Source organism: Ailuropoda melanoleuca, chromosome 1, assembly GCF_002007445.2.
Source record: "Ailuropoda melanoleuca isolate Jingjing chromosome 1, ASM200744v2, whole genome shotgun sequence".
NCBI classification, from domain to species: Eukaryota; Metazoa; Chordata; class Mammalia; order Carnivora; family Ursidae; genus Ailuropoda; species Ailuropoda melanoleuca.
The window spans coordinates 201,808,850-201,828,316 of NC_048218.1; the positions used below are offsets into that span (position 1 = coordinate 201,808,850).

Here is a 19,467-nt window from a genome sequence, read left to right on the forward strand (position 1 = left end):
TAGATTTTTTTTTTTTTTTTAAAGAAGACTAATATTTCCGGAACAGAAAGGCTTGTGATTTAAAGCATTTATTTCCACAAGATGGTGCTAGAGCTTCTGCCGAAGACAGGCGCTCACATTTCCTGCAGGAGCTGGAAATCCAGAATAAACTTCCGATGGGAACCAGATCTCTGTGTGCTGTGGTGAATCCGTCAGAGAAGCACGTTGGGCAGAAACGTTCTGGTGGGGGCTTGATTTGGGTCAACAGGGTGAATGAAGGTTGTTCAGGTAGGAATGCCTTCCACCACCTCCACACATCCCCCAGCAGATGTCTCAAGGCTTCAGGCTCACCTTCAGCCCCTCCTTCTCCAACGTGCTGTTCTTCCCACTGTCAGGCGTGTATGTGTGTCAGGAAGGGAACCTGGGTATTAAGGAGTGGCATACACGTCCCCAGTCATGGAAATGTATCTCCCACACACACCCACACCGGGCACCCGGAGGCAGCTCGAGACTCAGCTCTTCTGAACTTTCCCTACCACTCTGGCCCATGTTAATCATACTTTCCTTTGAATTTCCCTGGCATTTGGAATATTGATTTGCCATTTCCATGTAAATTCCCTAAGTTCTTTAGAGGCAGAATCCGCATCATAATTGCCTTTGCATATTCCCAATAGAACGACAAGCATTCTACCTTGAATTTATGCATCGTAATGAGATTGTGAACACAGACAGTCTAAAGTAAGCATTCAACGACCTTGGTTGGAAGCCTGAGTAATTGGGAGGAGGCTAACCCCAGCTGGCCACCGCCTCGGAGCTAGGAGTGTGATCTCGTAAGTCACAACCTCTCCGATGCTGTTTGGTCATCTCTAAAGGGATGGGGTTAAACTGTCCTCCTAATTCTGTTTTTCTTTTTAATGTTTCGCCTCTATGACTTTAATGTCTCCAGTATCCCTGCCTTGAGGGAGCCAAGGAGGCAAAAATATTTGTATCATTAGAAAAGTGGAAGACCATTCCTGCTCACATGAATGGCATTTCCCTATTTGTTTTTATTCTCTTCTCCATTTTTCTGTCTTCCATTCCGTGCCTCTGTGTCTCGCAATCAAAACCGAGATATGGTGATACATGGCTCTCTTGGTTGTTCCCACAACCTCTCTACTCCCCCAGGGAGGAAAGGGCAGGTTAAGTGGGAACCTAGGGGCAGAAGGACAACAGGATACCCTGGGCCCACTCTTATAAAGAAAAACATGTCTATATAGTTTACAAATAAATAAAACACTTGTATATTGGGGATGCTTGTTGAATTTTTTGTTGTTGTTGTTGAAAATAGAAGGTAGGATAAAAGATATTTTAAAGCCACTGCTATAGATCACAGGGTCTCCTGGATCATTAGGCATCCAAATCAGCAAGGAGCTATTTTTCAGTAGCTGTGCTTGACTCCACAGCTCCAGAATTGAAACTCCATATATTTTGAGCAAAGACAAATTCATGAAGCTCACCAGGTGGTTGTGATGGAAGCCTCTGGTAAAAAACCGCTGCTCACGTCCCGGTTCCCAGATCTGGTTTCTCGTCTTCATCGCATGGGGCACTTAAAAACAAACAGCAAGCAAATAAACTTTCCTGGAGATCGTGCTGATTTGCCAGGTTTGAGAACCATGGTGATAAAGCCAGAACACCCCTAAATGGATGTCATCGGTTTTAGTGTCTTTGCAAAAAGGGATCATCTCCATCCCCATCCTTATCTTCCAAGATTCTTGGGTGGAAAACTTCTGGAACTTCCTAAAATTAAACACACACCAAAAAGCAAGACAATGTGACTAATGGCATTCTGGGGATTGCTCACTGCGATGCAGGATAGGACCCTGCTGTCTCTCCACCACAGCCGTGAGCATTCCGTGGCAACACCTGGTCATTCTCAGGACTTACCAGACATTTTAGAGATTCAATTGAATAAGTTGCAGAGGCATATATATATTTTTTCCTCTGATACCTGCACCCAAGTTAAGAATGCACCTCCAGGAGAAATTTCAAAAACTAGGAGCCCCCACAGACAGGGGGAGAGTGTGAAGTCAGGCGACTGGATGATGAAGGGGCTTGTAAACCCAGCATGCTACTGAGTTTAGACTTTAGACTTTATACTTTCAGAGATGGAGCTCCTCTAATGGATTTCATTAGTTTTACTGAGGGATGATTGACAAATAAACATTGTATATATGGAATGTGTACAACTCGGTGTTGCAATAGGTGTATACGTTTTGAAATGATCACCAAATCAGGCTATGAAACATATCCATCACCCTACATAGTGAACATTCTCTTCTTTTTCTTCTCTGCCATTCCTTCCCCATTCCTCAAGTTAAGCCCACACTATTTGCCCTTCACTGCATAGAATGTTCTCAGGCTTCTATTTTTACATAACCCATTTCCACTGTTGGTATGCCTTTCTTCTATTCCCCTCTCCACCAGGTACAGAGTATTTTTTTAGGACAAGTCAACTCAAACAGCACCTTATCCATTAAGATTTCTCTTACTCCCTAAGCAGCACTCTGTCCTTTATGCCTGCCATTGCACTTTGTGCATATCTCACCACTTATCGCTCTGCTATCATTATTTGGTACTTGTTTCTCTCCTTGATTAGACTGAGAGCTCCTTGGGGCAGAGACTTGGTCTTTGTATATCTGGCTTCCAAAAAAATGCATGTTGAGTACATGAATTTTTAAAAATGAATCAGGTAATTCATATCTATACCTGGAACACCACTAAATTGAGGCCAGTGCCAATATGCAAAGGCGGAGAAAAGAAATAAAGGGAGACCAAGGATGGGAAAGGAAAAGTACGTTCATAAGAACAGAACCAGATAGCTGAGGACCACAGCAGCCAAGTCAGGGGGATTTAAAGGAGAAGGATGGAGAGACCAAGGTCAGCCAACTTAAGACCTGAGTTCAAAGTCACTTCAAAAAGATTCAAAGACGGATCATGGGATCAGGCAAAAAGCAGAGTCAGAAAAGCCAGAGCAATATTCAAAGACCTAGCCCTGGATCAGCTGAGAGTCAGCGTTAGCCAAGTGAGAAACCAAGCAGCCAATAACATGGGATGATGTCTGATCAGGGTAGAGGGAGCCCAAGGCAGAACTCAATGCCTTCTTGCTTTTAAAAAGGTCATTGTCATTCCTTTAGCCCTGATACCCAGAACTACACAGGACAGTTCCCCATCCTTCCCCTTCCGTGACTGGATCTCAAAGGCATTCTCTCCAATTAAAATGTCCCCAAATTCCAGAACCTATACTTTTTCTTCCCCCTTCTAATACAGCTTTCATTTAAAAATAACTTTATGTTGAATCTGCTTACCTTTCCCAACCCTTATCGCCTTGTTATTGTAAGTTTATTCATTCAACATGCATAAATATCAGGCACTGTTAGGAAAGGAAACTAACCTGTATCGAGCACCTTCTACACCTGTCGTAAGGTGACCTCTGTATGCTACCTTACTGAAGCCCACAACAAGCCAGTGAGGCAAGAACTGTTAAATAGAATTACCCCCATTTAAGACACGAAGGACATGGAGCACAGGAGGGTTAAGATGCCACATTTTTGCATTAAGCAAGTGGTGAAGGCAGGATTCAAATCCACCCCTGCCTGCGTCTAAGTCTTATCCTCTTTCCATTGTATCATTCTCTCTCCTCTCTAGGACTTTACAGAAGAAATATAAGCCCCAATGAAATATCAGAATCTTAGGATAGGATGAAAGGCCTGATCAGGAAACCCAGGCACCACGGGCAAGCATCCAGAAATGGAAAAGAAGAATAAAACGAGAACTGTGCTTGGCAAAGTGAGGGGAAGAGGAGCCTAGAGGATGGATTGGTCCCCAAATGCGTCCACCCTGCAGACAGAGATGCCCCCCGGGGGAAACCAGCCCCCTAAGGGATACATTTTAACTTTCCTACATCTCACCACTAGCTGACAAGTCAGGTCCAGCCTGGTATGGTTAACTCTCTGGACAGTAGCCCAGAAGTCACGGAATCAAGGGTGGTGACTTAAAAAAAAAAAAGAAAAAACTGCCGATACGTCAGAGCTGGCAGAACAAGAAGAGTGTGTTCTGTGCGACCTGACATTCAGAGGAAACTAAGGCACAGAGAGCTGTCACTGTGGGGACCCAAGTCAAGACGGAGGGGAGCAGAACGAACAGCCAGGCTTGTTTCTGAGGCAGCCCCAGCATCTCCGACAGCATCGCCCACTCCCGGTAGGGTACGCAGGGTGGAAGAACAGGGATCCGCAGGTTCTGCCCAAGGATTAGGAGTTTACTAACTCTGCTCTCCGCCAGAAATCAAGGGCCCCCTTGTGCCCTGGACTGAGTTTTCTCTCCTGGCCTAGAGAGAGTTTTACCTTAAACTCTGATTGACCACACTCCCCATTCTTAGCCTCTCGCTGAACTTAGGACCCTTGCTCGACCTGCCCTTACAGACCTGAACTCCTAATTCTGCTTTCCTCACTGCTTCCCCCACACTTTAATGCAGTAGCTTAGAGATGGCGGGAGGATGCTGAACTGTTTAGGGCTAGACCCTTCAGAGTCATAATGACCAAAGCAGCACATTCTTTGAACACAGAGATGTGTTCAGGACTTTATTGGAGAAGACACCATTCCACCTGAATGATAATCTATCCTAAAGTCTTCAAAAACCTAGTGGGCATGGTCAGCCAGGATCAGTGGAGTAGTCGATGGGCACAGTGATCTGGAAATGGTCTAACCCACTAGTTATCTGGGCTTATCGATCATGGCATTTCCAAGAACAAAACAGCCAGGGAGCCTATTCAGATTCTACTTGGAAATCCCTGGGGTAGTGAGTGAGGTGGGAGGAGGCAGGGAGGGGGTGTGATCTGACTAGAATGACCATACCAAGAACCTCCGTCCCCCTAGGTGAGGGATTCTTACTGTGTCTGTGTGGCTGCGCCACAGAGCACTGTGGTTTTCTTTGAACTCTTTGGAGAGGCATAAAGACAGACCCCCTCAAGTGTGGCCTCAGAGACCAACAGAACATAAGATTTCCCTGCAAGAATCAGGAAAAAAAAAATACAAGCATGAGAAAACTCGCAGGCCTGAGACATAGATACTTGAATACCTACACACGTCCTGGGAAGAATACGGAAGGCACGCATACCCTAAGGTATGTAAGTCGACCTAAAATGAACTTTAAAAACACAGAAGCAAACAGCACACAGAGGAGAGACATGGCCATGCTGTTTTAGAGATGCACGTTCCTAGGCCCTAAGAGATGGAGACAGGTGGACATCAAGGGAGAGAAATGCACACGGAGGCCCGAGGATAGAGCGCACAAACGCGAAACCTCAGACATTCAGAGACACAGACCAAAGATAAACACTCGCGGCGCGCAGATCCAGACGCAGGCTTAGGTGGCGAGCTGAAGAAAACACAGAAGAAACACCCGGGCAGATCGCGGGCACAAGCGCGCCTCACCAGAGGCTCCCGTGTCCTCCCCGCGCCCCGCGGTCCCACCGCCGGCCTCGGAGCGCCCTGCCCCGCGCGCCCCGCGCGCCCCGCGCCGCTCTCCCCGCCGCCTGCGCCCCGCGCCGGGCTCCCCTCCCGGCCCGCCCGCCACTTCCCAGCTCTGACGCGGGAGCCTCCTTCACACCAATGGGGCTCGGGCGCAGCCGGGCCCTGCCCCTCCCCCAGGAAGGTGTGTCCCCGGTTTCCACACCTGAAACTTCCTAGGAGAGGCAGATCCCTCCCTCCCGGCCGGGCGGGGAGGGGCGGGCCGCGGGTGGGGCGGTTGGGGCGGCCGGGCCTGCGTGGGGGACGGCCGGCCGGCGCCTGGGACCCGGAGGGGACTCTTGGGCCGAGACAGCATGTGACACTGCCCAGGTGGGTGCCCTCCTCCCTCGCGGCTCGCGGCTCCGGGCGGGCGGCTGTAGAGCCCCGGCGGAGGTAAGGGAGGGCCGGGAAGGACGCGAATCCGGGCCTTCACCCTGGGGCCAGCCCCGGGGGGTTCGCGGGGCACGGGCTCCGGAAATGGGGGGCAGGGCAGATAGGCAGAGTTCAGGGTGTTTGACTGAGTACCCTGGTCTGAAGACGAGGGAAGCTGAAGGAAATGCTCTTGCCTGAAAAACTTGCTTCCGGCCTGGTCCCCGCCTTGGAAATGGGCACCCTGCCCCCAGATGTTCCCTGGGCCAATAATCAGGGCTCTTCCTTCAAAGTCTCCTGCTCTGGGGAAACCTGACCCCCCATAGGAAGGAATAACTGAGATTCCCTTTGTGGCCGTATTTCCTATCTAGACGGGTTTTGTTGTCTCTCTCTCTCTCCCTTTTTTTTTTTTCACCCAGGCCTGGGCCTTCCTTCATTTACCTTGCTTTGGATTCGCATACTGTATATGTCTAAGTACACGCCTCTCCCTGTTCGCCAAGGCGCCTGAACTCTTAAAAATGACTCCTGCCCTGCCCCCACCCTATTTTCCCATATATTGGAAGAACTTCCAAAGCTTCATGTTAATGGTGACTGCATTCTGACGTTGTGGGGGGTGGGGGGGGTGGGAAGGGAACTCTGAGCTGGGAGTTGGGGGTGTGGGTGCTAGAACAGGGCTAGTCTGAGCATCATTTATGGTTGTCTTCCAGCATGACTGTCCCAGGAAAGCTAATCGTGATGCCAGTGGATTTTCAGATCTCAGGCCCTGTCCCCTTCCTGGATCTTGGATTCCCAAGACAGATTTGCGCTCCTGTCTACCTAGAAGTGAACTCTGGCCAGGACTCTTGTCAGATTGAGGGGGAAGGGTGTGTCAGACAGACCAGGGAGAGAACTTTCTTTTCCACCTTCTTGCCTCCTTTGCTTCCCGACTTGCATTCTCTGGTCTTGCATCCTTGGACTAATCCAGAAACCCTATCTCCTAGCTAAACAGCTCCAGATGTGGCCTCTTTCTTAGGCTTCCTGTTTTAGCTACACCTGGAGTGGGAAGAAGCTCCTGGCCTAGGCCCTAGCAAAGTGGGGATCAGTTTTTAACCAATCTGGGTTAACAGAAACTGAAGCCATGTCTACTGAGGGGGTTCTTGCGGACCGGGGAGGAGGAAGGATGGGGGTATCAATTCTAAGAGGGACTGTTTGGCAGGAGGATTGCATGTTAGTATCCTAGTGCGGAACAGGGAGAAGTCTGGAGGTATGCATAGGAATCCCTCACCAAAAACTGGTGATGCACTATATGTTAGCTAATTGAATTTAAATAATAATAATACAGTAATTCAAAATATAGTCAGGAGTCGTCATATATCAGGGGTCCCCAGTGTGTATGACTTCCCGTAACACTCTGTCTGACGTTGTCTATGCCCACGTTAAGCATGGCGTCTGTAGGATAGACAGGAGCATGTCATTCGTGGTGTTTGGAGTGGTCAGTCACTATGTGGTGTGGACAAGAATGGGGTCACACACAGGATCATGGCTTGAACAGGAGCAGTGTTGCTCAAGTGTCAGTGGTGTAGACTCAAACAGGTGACTTACAGCATCTGGTGTAGACGGGGATGAATCACTGTGTCTGTGGAGTGCACAGGAGCTGGTCATTTATAGTGTCTGCAAGGTGGACCAGAACAAGGTCACCTCAGGGTCTCTGTTCAGGACACAAAGAGGCCGCTCATACTCACATTATCTCTGTGGATGTCACCAGGGCCACAGATGGATTTGTGGGGCATACATCAGCATTGATGTTCTGGGTCAGCTGATGGGGTCTACGAGGCAGTGGATAACGTGTAATTTCAGACGTTAGGGAACAGGTAAGAGAGGTTTATTACAGTTTTCATTGGAATGTGGAGCTTTCCTCAAGTGGATAGAACACAGGTGTTAGCAGTTAGTGGTCCAGAAAACCACTCTCATTTTCCTATCTTTGTAACATTGGGGCAATAATGTCAAACAGTGAATAAAGCCATACATCTGTATGGTGGTCTTATTTTCTAAATCAGAATGAGAACATTTTGATTTGGGAAGTATTTTCCTAACGTGAGCAGCAGTATAGACAATAGTATAAATTCAGTAGTAATTTCAAGAGTATCGCAGTGATTTGTGGTATCGGTCAGAATATTTGAACCTGACCCTGCTGCAAAATCCAGGAAGCGTGATCCTTAAAAAAAACACGTGGCGCTCAACACCGCTTCAAAGAGCAAGCAGTGTGATGGGGAGGAGGGGTTATCTTTGAAATACAATTCTCGGTCTGATGATTAGAAATGGACAAGCGCTCAGGTGTTGGGGGGCTCCAAAGGAGATACTGAGCTCTGTCTCACACTGTATTACTAGAGTGACTTGGGGCTTTGTCTTGAAAGAAGTGGCATGTGGCTGGGGTCAGCGGATGCAAAATGTTTCCGGTCTGGAGGAAGTCCTGATCACCACGATGCCATGCCCCGTCTTTGCCTGTGCTCAGATAAATAGTGATTATTCACCCCTGGTGGAAAAGGAGATGAGGAGGTAACTGACATATATGGGCAATGCAAAAAGGCTCTGTCCTGATGCCTTTATGCAAGTGGAACCCTGTTTTGCAGCTTTCCTTGAGCTTTCTCACATTGCGGCTTTGTCATGCCTGATTGCAATCAGATCCCTAGGACAGGATCAGGTATAGGGGGCATAGGGTACGTTCTTTCTTTGTGGTAAATGGTGGCTGAATCTGGTGACCACCAGTATTTCCAAATGGATAAAGGCGGTGTTAGAAATAGTGTCAGTGGGCTTGTAGGAGCCAGACATGCATCATGTAACCCGAACGGAACTGAAGATGTTCACCTACCCAGGGCGCACAGAGATACAGCCCGAATAGAGCAGGCAGACGCACACGTATTTAGGGGCTGCTTGTTTTGAGGATTTGAGCTTGTACTTGGCTATAGCGCCAGGACAGTACAGATGTGGGTGAGGGGAAGCTTCAGGTGAAGTCACACAGTCTCCTTAGGCAGGTAGGAGCCAAGTTTCAGAAAATGTTTACGGTGAGCAACTATAGTATTTAATGTGTGGTTGAGAGAATAGGGTCACGTCACAGTATCATCTAGTGATTATAGTATTTTGTACTTAGCTCTAGAAATAGGGAGCACATCACGCACTGTGGCAGTTAACTGGAAAAGGACATAAAAGTCCTTCCACACAAGTATGCTTATGTTAGACACAGCTCTTTGCCCCATATAGATGGTATCTGCGTCTATGGGGTGGCCAGGAACTTGTCACACACTACATCTGCAGGGTGGCCAGGGACCTGTCTGTTTGGTTATGTCAGGCTGTATTGCATAGGAACAGCAAGGGCGGCTTATCGTGTGTGTGTGTGTGTGTGTGTGTGTGGTTGGGTGCTCGTGCAAGCGTGCTTGTGTAAGGGCATATGCTTGTGCAGTAGCTCAGCGAGACAGCAGGTATTTTGGGTGGTGGGCTTCCACGTTTGGCCTAGAGAAGACCAGAAAAACGTTCAGGTCCACAGGTAGCTGTGGGTTCCACAGGCCCCCAGGGTCTTCTCTGGGCCAGTCACCGGCCAGCTTCTCACAGCTGGGCTTCTGGTTGCTTATAGTAGACGTCAGTCAGGAGACTTTGGTTTGAGTCCCTCTGTACCATTTGCTTAAGAAGTTTGAGCAAGTGTCTGGGTTACGGGACCTCCAGTTTCCCCACCTGTAAGTGAGGTGCATCTCCTTATGTGCCTCTAAAGGTCCTTCCAGCTCAGAAATCCGATATTTCTCTTTTATACTTTCTCTCTCCTCAACGGTAATTACAATCCCTAACACTTCTGTGACCCTCAAAGTTCACAACGTACTTTTTAATGTTACTTAGTTTTCATTAGAAATCCTTACAAAGAAAGAATTTAAACCCCTGTTAAAGATAAGAAAATGGGGCATTCAAGTAAACCAAATGATTTCTACGATTGTCTAAAATGACAGTGAGCAAAATTAGCAAGATACATACAAGGCAGAAGTAAACATTGAGCAACATGCTTTTAACTCTGTCTTCTTCCCTTCCTCACTCATGCAGTAGATCTTTGTGGAGGGCAAACTCAGCTGCAGGCAAGGAGACAGAGCGCTTAATATGGGAGCATTTGTGTCCTTTGGAAGCTCATGCTCCAGTCCGGAAAATAGACATTAAATATGTAATTACAAGTGCAGCGAGTGTGAGAGAAGCAATGGGTGCACTGGGGCAGAAGAAGATTCCAGTCAGAGGAACAGCACACCAGGAGGCCCGCAGCACCGGCGTGGGCGGGGGGTGCTCAGAGCTGTTGAGGCCCCTGCAGGGGAAGGCAGAGGTCAGGTGTGGGGGGCATATAACCCAGGCTGAATATTTGGGTTTCATCCCAGTGGCAGTCAGAGGCTACTGGAGAATTGAAACTAGAATGGGGCACTGAGGGGTCACTCCCACGCAGTGTAGAGAATGCCTTGGTTACAGGGAGAGAGGAGCTGTGTGGAGGCCAGCGGCCAGGCTGTGCCCCAGATGCAGTGGCCTGGGTGAGACAGGACCGGAGAGCGCACCAGGGTCTGGCAGTGCAGATGGAGAGAAGTGGACAGACTCAGGGGATAAGCAGGAGGTGGGCTCAGCGGGACTTGGCAGCACATTCCATCTGGGGAAGGTGGGCCAGGAGGGTAACAAGAATTATGTTCCGTCATTGAAATGCATGTATCGAGCACTGAGTATGGGCCGGGGATTGTGCTAGGTGTAGACAGTCGAGCAAGATGGATGTAGTTCTTGATCTGGTGAAACTTACCACCTACTATTTGGGATAGATGATAAATTGAAATACACACATAATTGTAATTGTATAAATGCTGCGAAGGAGAAGTGATGTGAATGAGAGCTGGTAAGTCTACGGAGAGGAGTGCAGTCACCTGGTCAGAGGACCGGAGAAATTTAATGGAGCTAAACCAGGAACATGTGGTTCTCACAAATAACAAGAAAGAGTGTTTCTAAAGGCATTAGTGTCAGACACGGACAAGAACCACCACACTAAGTGTCCTTTGGCGTTAATATGGGTGATCGTGGGGGAGGTGGGCAGCTTGGTGCTTAGTGAAGCCAGGATGGAGGCGGGTGAGATGGGAAGAGGTGAGGACCTCAGGTATGAACAGTTCCTTCCACAGGTTAGATGAGAAAGCCATGGTCATGCTTCAGTTGTGGGGTGGGTCCGACAGAGAGGGGGTGGTGGGAGAAAAAGAGAAAATCTATCGCATAAGGTGACCGAGAAGACAAGCTAAAGAACGTGGTGTGTAAGGGGAGGGACACCCGTTGGGCCATCAAAGCGGGAAGGGGGAAAGAGCAAAACTCAGGGCACTCTGAGTTGCCAGGAACTGAGACAGTTCCTCTCTATGGGTTTCCAAATTCTTTGCAAGGTGGGAGATGATGTTTTCTGCTGGAAGTGAGACGGCAGAGGAGAAGGTCAAACTTTTAAGAAGTGATGGGGAGAGTTTACAAGGTTGTTGGAAGCAGGGGGCAGTAAGCTGATGAGGGTAGCACAGTGTCATGGACCTGGCTGAAGTGGGTAACCAATGTGTCTGCTACAGTTCTAATCTAGTAAGTCTGGTTATCATTCTACTTTACAACAGCTGCTTTTTTAAAAATTATTTTTTTAAGATTTTATTTATTTGAGATAGAGAGCGGGGGGAGGGGCAGAGTGAGAGGGAGAAGCAGACTCCCTGCTGAGCAGGAAGTCCGACGTGGGGCTCGATCCCAGGACCCTGAGAGCATGACCTGAGCCAAAGGCAGACGCTTAACCGACTGAGCCACCAGGCGCCCCTACAACAGCTGCTTCTGTAATGGAATACAGAATTGCCAATTAGTTACAAGGCTCTGCTAGATGCTGTGGAAAATAATGAGTCAAGTCCAGACTGCGCAGAGGGAGATCACTCCACTTGAGTACCTTGGACACTGGCTACGGTGGCCAGGAGGGTTTGAATGCTCTCGGCAGCTTTGGAGGAAGATCCCCCTTCTTGCTTCTCTGGGCTGTTGGATCTAGGGTGTGTCACTCTCGGTGTCTGGGAGTTATACAGGACTGAGTCACGCTTGGTGTCCAGAGAGGAGACGGGGAGAGACAGTATGACATAATACAATCTAGAGAGTAATGACCACTGGGAGTGCTCCGTGCTCTTTGACAATGGTCTTACGCTCTAATTTAATCATTTATTATCTGTCTCCTCCACAAGACTGCAGGCTCCATGAGGACACAGTCTCGGCCTGTCTTGTTTACCGCCGAATGCCCTGCCTTTAAAGAGGTCACTTGGTAAATATTTATTAGATGAATAAATCAGTGATACGTTACTCTGTTGAGTACCTTTTGTCTCAAAGAATGACTTGAAATAGAACCAAATAATTGTCCCACTCTTGTTCTCTAGGGTCTGTTCCTTTGATAGGTAGAAGCAGAAAGAGTGATGAAAACTTTGTGTTTTATTCCTCTTTAGGGCTCAGCCCTGATGGAGGCTGAGGAGCCCCAACACGGGGCCTCGACTCCCACCCCTGCCTTAGCGGAGCTCAGTGTTACCCCGCAAGCTCTCAGGAGAAGCGGTCAGACCACTGCCTTGGGGCCCGACGCTCTCGAAGGTTGGGAGCCATCCTCCACGTGGGCAGAGGGACACGGACTCTCGGAGACCCAGCAAGGAGACGTAAGGGACGTGAATAGCTGTGCCACTGAGAGCACAACCTCCTTCCCTGAGGAAGCCCCTGCAGGTGCGGAGAGCAACCAGGAAGACTCTGTGGGTGAGACGGGGGACCCCCCAGAGCACCAGGAGGCAGTGCCTCAGAGCCCGACCGATGGACAGGCAAGGACACCAGCTCCTGCAGAGCTCAGGGCCTGCCCTGTTCAAGGTGAACATCCAGACATGGTCTCACTATCCCGTCAGCTGGGTGGCAGAGTGGAGATGGAATTTAGGCCAGAACTCACTTCTTTGACTGGGGGAACTGGACATGCAGAAGAAAAGGAGGAAGCTTTTTCAGACGCCCCTGCTCAGCCCGGATTTGGGTCTTCCTGTGAAAAGCACGCTGCAGAGACCCACGAGCCAGGGCACTCGGTCAGGCAGGGGGAAGAGCTGCAGTCTACGGAGGCACCGGGAAGTCCAGGGAAAGGGGGACTCGTGTGCCTTCTGGGGGCCGAGGGGCCAGAGGAGCTGGGACTAGCGGAAGCGGACTTCCAGGAGGAAGGAACTGTGGGGGAGGATGGGCATTTAGGGGAGCAGGAACAGGGGGAGCAGGCTAATGGTACAGAGGGAGAACAAAGGCAAAAACAGGAGCAGATACAAGGTGATGTGATGCTTGCAAAACAAGGAGAAAGAATGGGTCCTTACAGGGAAGTGGAAGGTCCGTGCTGTAGTGAGCAGGAGAGCAAGACTCAGGGCCCGCGAGATCTGCAGCAGGGAGAGGAGGGGAAGAGCGAGTTAGGGGGCCCAGAGGAGAGGAGCGTGGATGCTCAGAATGAGGAGAAGCAAAGCTTGGTGGAGAGGTCAGGGAAAGTAACCGGAAGGCAAGAAGGTCAAGGTCTTCGGCGAGAAGTGATATCAGTGGAGGGGCAGGAGGAGGAGCTGGGGAATTGGGACGGGGACCCGCTGTGGGAAGAGGACGGAGAGGGAAGTACAGAAGACGGGGAAGCACATGATGGTCCTTCCACACTGGCTCCGTTAGCCCCTGAGGTCTCTTCTCCCTGTGACTTGTTTCTAGACACCTGTTACCCCATGACCAGTATTCCTGGGACTCGGAAGGAGCCTAGGGCTGAGGAACTATCCCCGGAAGCTCCAGCTCCTGCACTGGAGCCAGGAGGATGGTTCTTCCAGCCCGCTTCTTTACCTGGCTCTTTTCCTGCTGGGGAGTCACCTGACCAAGAAACAGCTCAGGACGGTCAGCGGGAAGGATCCGAGCTGGGCAAGGGGGCGGCGTTCGGCCAGGGGACCGAGATGGTCTCTACCGGTACATCTGTAGCTCCTCCAAGGACACCAGATTCCGCTTCTTCCAGTCGGGCCGACGTCTCCCCAAGTACAACGACATCAGCATCTGCCAGCCCCCTAGTTGCCTCTCCCAGGAGGGAGCCCTCTCTTGCTGTACCTTCTCCAGAAACCTCCAGAGCATCTCTTTGGACTAACACCACATCTAACTATGGGGCTTCTGAGACTCCCCCAGCTGCCGTCTGTGGCCTCCTGACTGCAGAGGCCACCATGGAAATATCCACCAGCTCCAACTGGGCCAACCTTCAGAGCCCCCTAGGCCACTCTACAGGGGCTGTCCAGCACCTAAGGAGCAACTCCTTTCCAGGCTCTCACAGGACAGAGCCAACTCCGGACCTGCTGGGACTATCACTTTCCTTCTCCCATTCAGAGTTGCCCCAGAGGGCCCCCAAACCCGCCACCTATGGCTCTGTGATCCCAAGAAGGGACAGGAAAAATGGTAGGGACTGCAGGATCATCCCAGAATCCCCTAGTTCATTATCTGCTCTGGGGCAGGACTCTCAAGAATTCACTTCAAATCCGGAAAGATCCAGTACTCCCTGTAGCACTCAGCCATGTGGCTTCCGACACACTTCAGCCTCTGCCCCAGAGTCTCCTGCCTATGGCTGTTCCCCACCCCTTGTCTCTGTAGATGGGAGGATCCATGAACCTCTGCCCCCTCCTCCCCCAGAGAAGAGGCATGTCCACCCCGCCATGGTAGAGAGAGACAGCCATCTCCATGCAGGAGTTCCCACACTGAGGCGGTGTGGCCATCCTCTTCCATTGGCCCCAGGTTCAGGGTTCCATGGCCCCCCCAGAGGCCCACTTCCCCCAGTTCCTGACCCCCTTGTGGCCAGGCAGCACCGACCTCTGCCTTCTACCCCGGACACTCCCCACCCTACTCAGACCTGTTCCCGCAGGCTGAGATACAACAAGCCATTACCCCCAACTCCTGATTTGTCCCAGCCCCACCATTCTGTTTCTTCTTCTAGTAGTCCAAGGATCTTCAGGCCTCTACCCCCTGTCCCTATTATGGATCTTCCCACTGAACCACCCCCGTTACCCCCAAAGTCTAGGGGGAGGAGTAGGAGCACTCAGGGAGAACTCATGAATGCAGGGGGTCAGGGCAAGCCAAGGCCTGTTTGTCAAGAGAGGACAGTCTCCACTCCCCATTCTGTTGGACGTACCTCCTGGCCCCCGGCCATGGGCCGATCAACAGACTCTTTGGCCTCCACCAGCAGGAGCAAGAGTGAAGTGTCCCCTGGCATGGCTTTCAGCAACGTGGCAACCCTTCTAAGTCCCTCTTCCCCAACCACACCCTGGAGTCTGGAGCTCCAGGGACCCCCCTCTGAACCAGGACCCTCAGAAGAGTCTGAGACCTCTGCCAGAGGATCTTTGAGAAGAACAGCCCCTCAGGAAGGAGCCAATGGCCTGAGGAGGTTGGATCTAGGCCAAGCAAGGCAATCAGAAAAACTCAGCCATCCCCATCTGGAGAAGGCATCCAGCTGGCCCCACAGGTGGGACCCAGGGAGACCACTGGAGAGCAGCAGTGGACAGGTTGCCAATCCTGGTGAGGGATCCAGTAAGCACAAGGGCTGGAACCGGCAAGGCCTGCGCAGACCTTCCATCTTGCCTGAGAGCTCTTCAGGTAAGCAAGGACCAAGGATCATAGTGACGCTCATGTTGGACCAAGCTTTCTCCAGCTCTTACCACCTTATCCCTCTTCTGTCCCCAGGGCCTCTACTGTTCCCTCTGGTGGCTTCGCTCATCCACATACCCAATGTCAACACAGAGGGAAGCCCTTGGAAACCTCTCTGAGCTCCCTGTAGTGCTCCTCCTCCTCCTTGCCCTCTCTCCGTCACCCAGCCGTGGTGGTGCTTTATGGTGTATCTGTTTTTCCCAAGGTTGTTGTGGATGTTTCCCCTCTCCCCCCCACGACACACACACTTTCCAGGTACCAACATCTGCTTGATGTCCTCCTCCTAGTAGAGAAGACATCTTCTTCTCGCCTAGTTCACATCCGATGCCGGGGATGGGGACGTACCCAGTAATAGTGTCCTCAGTGCTTTCTACTTTGGCACTGCTCTGCTGCACAGACTCCCAGTTGAGCCCTTCTCTTCCTTCACATGCCTACATCTCCTGCTTCAGGTCTTACCTTCTTGGGCTCTCTGAACGTCCCTCTAAAATCTCAGTGACTTCACCATTTCCATTTCCAGATACAAGAGGTCCAGCTGTAGAAAAAGCCCTTGGCCCTTCAGACACCATTGTTTTTCGGTGAGTCACCTTCTCTCCTAACAGACACACTTAGACTGTCTTTTCTCAGGATACTGAGATTTCCATTTGCTGACAAGGGTTCTGGGACGCTGTGTCTTCCAGGGGTAGGGAGGGGAAGAGATGTACACCAGGATTCCAGGGTAAGGGCATCTTTTCTCTACCTGGGTGTCGGCTGGGTCTGACTCTCCTGTCCTCCTAGGTTTCTATAGCCATGAAATAACCCCCCTGTGAAAGTTCAACATGACATCCAAAACAGCTCTGAGCTACTTAAAAGTGGGTCAGGCTACAGCTTGCCTCTTGAGGGGATTTGGCCCTCACATCCCAGCACACGTCCCAAAGGTTGGAGGCTAGCTCCGCTACGGTCCCCTGGGGCATCTCTGCATCAGTGGCCAGCAAGCACCGAGAGCCCTTCTTGCCTCCACAGGGAGAAGAAACCAAAGGAGGTAATGGGAGGCTTTGCAAGACGCCGCTCGAAGCTCATCAACTCCTGTGAGTACCTTAAACAGAAGTAGAGACCCATGTGGCATTTTGCCCAAGACGAGAGCTCCTGGCTTTCCTCAGCGGGGCTGTGATCTCTTCAGGGAGAAAGGATTTCCAGGAGAGCCAGAAGCAGCTTGGTGGCTTCTGTCTTTATGCCTCAATATCCCCGTCTCCCTAATTCTCTCCCTCCGCCGCGCTTCTTCACCCCTATAGCTCAGCTGCTTTACCAGGAGTACAGTGATGTGGTTCTGAACAAGGAGATCCAGAGCCAGCAGCGGCTGGACAGCCTGGGGGAGGTAACCTGGCCCGCCTCCCCCCGGCAGCCCCGGAGGACCCTGGTCTCCTCAGAGTCTTACCTGCAGCGCCTGTCCGTGGCCTCCAGTGGCTCCCTGTGGCAGGAGATCCCTGTGGTGCGCAATAGCACCGTGCTGCTCTCCATGACCCACGAAGACCAAAAACTGCAAGAGGTACCCGGCGGGGCGGGGCGGGGGCGGGGCCTGCAGGAGGGAGAGCAAAGTCTCCTCCCGATTTCCCACTCACTGCCACCACCCCCAGCAAGACCAGGCCGTCCCCTCCACACTCACCACACGCCCTGTGCACGCCGCGGCTATCGCTCGTCTCCACTCTGATGGGTCTGGATGGCTTTCGGGATGTTAGCACTGGCCCTCCTCCCCACTTCTGCAGGGCGTGGGCTGCTCCCTCCTACCTGTTATCGATGGGGTCTTACACAAAGTGACCATGCCCCTGAATTTGTTGGGAGGAATGTGGAATTAATCCCTTCACTGCTGCTTCAGGCTAGACTAAAATTTCCCTCTTCAGCTGGGGTTCCACACTACACTGAAGTTTTTCTCTTCCACCAAGACATATGAGTGGCTTTTTGCTGCATCCCTGGCAGCTGTCCTGTGGTCCACTGGTCTCATACGGGCTTTGGAATCACCATCAGTCTTGGCTTGGTCCTTACACCCAGTGGCAAGACTGTATTGGAGGCTGTTTGATGTTACATTATTACCATGAATAGGTTTCACATGGAGAGCTTCTCTTAATAATCAGTCTGAAATATGGATAAGAACCTCTCTTCCCAGGAAGACAATGTGGCATCATTGGAACATGGAATCATGTTACATATTTGGGTTCTGAAGTAAATGACCTGGTCGTGGAGCCCACTTTACTCTTTGCTGACTATTTAACTTTGGCCAGATCACTTGATCTTTCTAACTTTCTGTTTTCTCATTTGTGAAACTGGGTCACAAAAAGGATAAGTGCCTACTACATAGCAATCACTCAAAAAATATTTACTACTGTACTTTGATTTTGTCAGGCCAAGCTGGGTTTGAATCCTGGCTTCACCATTTGCTAGCCGTGTAACCTTAGGCAAGTTCTATAACTTCACCAAGTCTCAGTTTCCTCGTCTAAAACTTGAGGATAATGTCTACTTTCAGGATTGCTGTGGTGTAAGTGAATTATCCATATCTAGCTCTTGGCATGATGCCTGGTACATAGTTTGATGTATATTAGTGCCATACTCTCCCCCTTTCGGAGGTGGGAAGGAGTCAGATGTTGGCCAGAAGGACTCCGGGATGAACCAATCGACCAGAGGCAACTCTAAATGTTTAGGTTTTTTGAAGCTCAGACTTGGGGGCCTTAGACTGACCTCAACTTTTAAAGCACATGGAGGATATGTAGAAAATCAGTGATTGCCCAATACTTATGGACCAAACAGGAGAGGTTATGAACCCTAGCTGTCTTTCAGCAACTTCTGCATACGGGGAAGTCCATCAGCCCTCCCAGACCGGCTCTGTCTGTCGTTTCTGAGAAGAGAAGCCTCTGTGCTTATATGCACAGAGTCCTTTCATAAAATAGTATTTCTGGGGTCTGTAAGGTGCTCCCACCAACCCCATTTCTTTTGACTGTCACAGCGTCTTTGTGTAGGTACAGTGACCTACACAAAAAGACAGACAACCCGAGGTTCAGTGAGCTGAAGAGAGCCGCACGAAGTCAGATAGTCCGTGAATGTTGGTACCCGTACTCAAGTGTGCCTTCTGCGTCCCAGTTAAGTGTTGGTGTATGTGAGGGTCATACACACCCAGGGGTGTGTGTCTTCTTTCTCTGTTCCTGCATCTACCTTGCAGCCGCAGGCTTGGAGGAAGAGCGTAAGCGGCCCCGCCGAAGGACAGGGCTGTGAGCCGTGGCGCCCCCTGCTGGAACCTCCAAATAAGTTCTCAAGTGCTGGACCATCCCCATTACACCACAGCAGCACAATCTGCTTCTCAGATATCCTGCTTCCTCCCATTTCTCCTCAAACCCCAGATCACCTTCATCCCCTAAATCTGTCCCTCTTTCAAAGGTCTCTGGCTCAGTGAGTGAGTCTGCCATTTCATCCCCTAAGTCTGTCCCTCTTTCAAAGTTCTCTGGCTCAGTGAGTCCGCCATCCAGTCTGTTACCAAACTCAAAAACTGAAGCATTAAACTGTGATTCTGGCTACTCTTTCAGCCCCCTTTTCTAGCAAACAACCAAGTTCTTCCAAATCTCCTTCCTAATTAATTAGGAAGCTGGCCTACCTCTCCCCACCCCCGTGGCCGTTCAGACCTCCATCTGTCACCTGGAATGACTATGGCTGTTTCCTAACATGGCTGCCTTGCGCCGTCTACTCTTTTCTCCACATCATGCTCAGAAATAACCTTTATAAGAACTAAGTCTGATCAGGTTATTTCCCTACATAAAGCCTCTTTTAATCTTCCCATTGCCTTAAGTCCAAAACATTTTACCTTGTTTATGCAATCCTCCAGACCTCTCTCTCTTTGCCTCCCCAGCTTCATCTCCTGCCACTACTGCAGTAGAAATA

At 50.5% G+C, this 19,467-nt stretch overlaps 1 protein-coding gene and 1 long non-coding RNA gene across 4 annotated transcripts in view; one reads left to right on the plus strand and one right to left on the minus strand.

Moving 5' to 3' along the window:
* Nucleotides 1-6,422, minus strand: LOC109490034. 2 transcript variants are annotated; one of them, XR_002143225.1, is made up of 3 exons: nucleotides 6,334-6,422; nucleotides 1,476-1,564; nucleotides 1-400 (listed from the first exon to the last, which is right to left on the minus strand). It is a non-coding gene; the product is annotated as an uncharacterized LOC109490034 (long non-coding RNA). The 2 variants fall into 2 exon arrangements; XR_004619100.1 differs by lacking the exon at nucleotides 6,334-6,422 and adding an exon at nucleotides 5,341-5,484.
* Nucleotides 5,735-19,467, plus strand: part of ARHGEF5 (Rho guanine nucleotide exchange factor 5) — a 23,126-nt gene continuing 9,393 nt past the window's right edge. The window contains exons 1-6 of one of the 2 annotated variants that reach the window (XM_019802388.2): nucleotides 5,735-5,853; nucleotides 12,363-12,765; nucleotides 13,612-15,519; nucleotides 16,088-16,145; nucleotides 16,570-16,634; nucleotides 16,839-17,092. In XM_019802388.2, coding sequence (XP_019657947.1) covers nucleotides 12,375-12,765; nucleotides 13,612-15,519; nucleotides 16,088-16,145; nucleotides 16,570-16,634; nucleotides 16,839-17,092 — 2,676 coding nt within the window. In that variant the 5' untranslated portion in view covers nucleotides 5,735-5,853; nucleotides 12,363-12,374. Of the gene's footprint in view, nucleotides 5,854-12,362; nucleotides 15,520-16,087; nucleotides 16,146-16,569; nucleotides 16,635-16,838; nucleotides 17,093-19,467 lie in introns of both variants that reach the window. The other variant, XM_002921824.4, reaches the window with a different exon arrangement.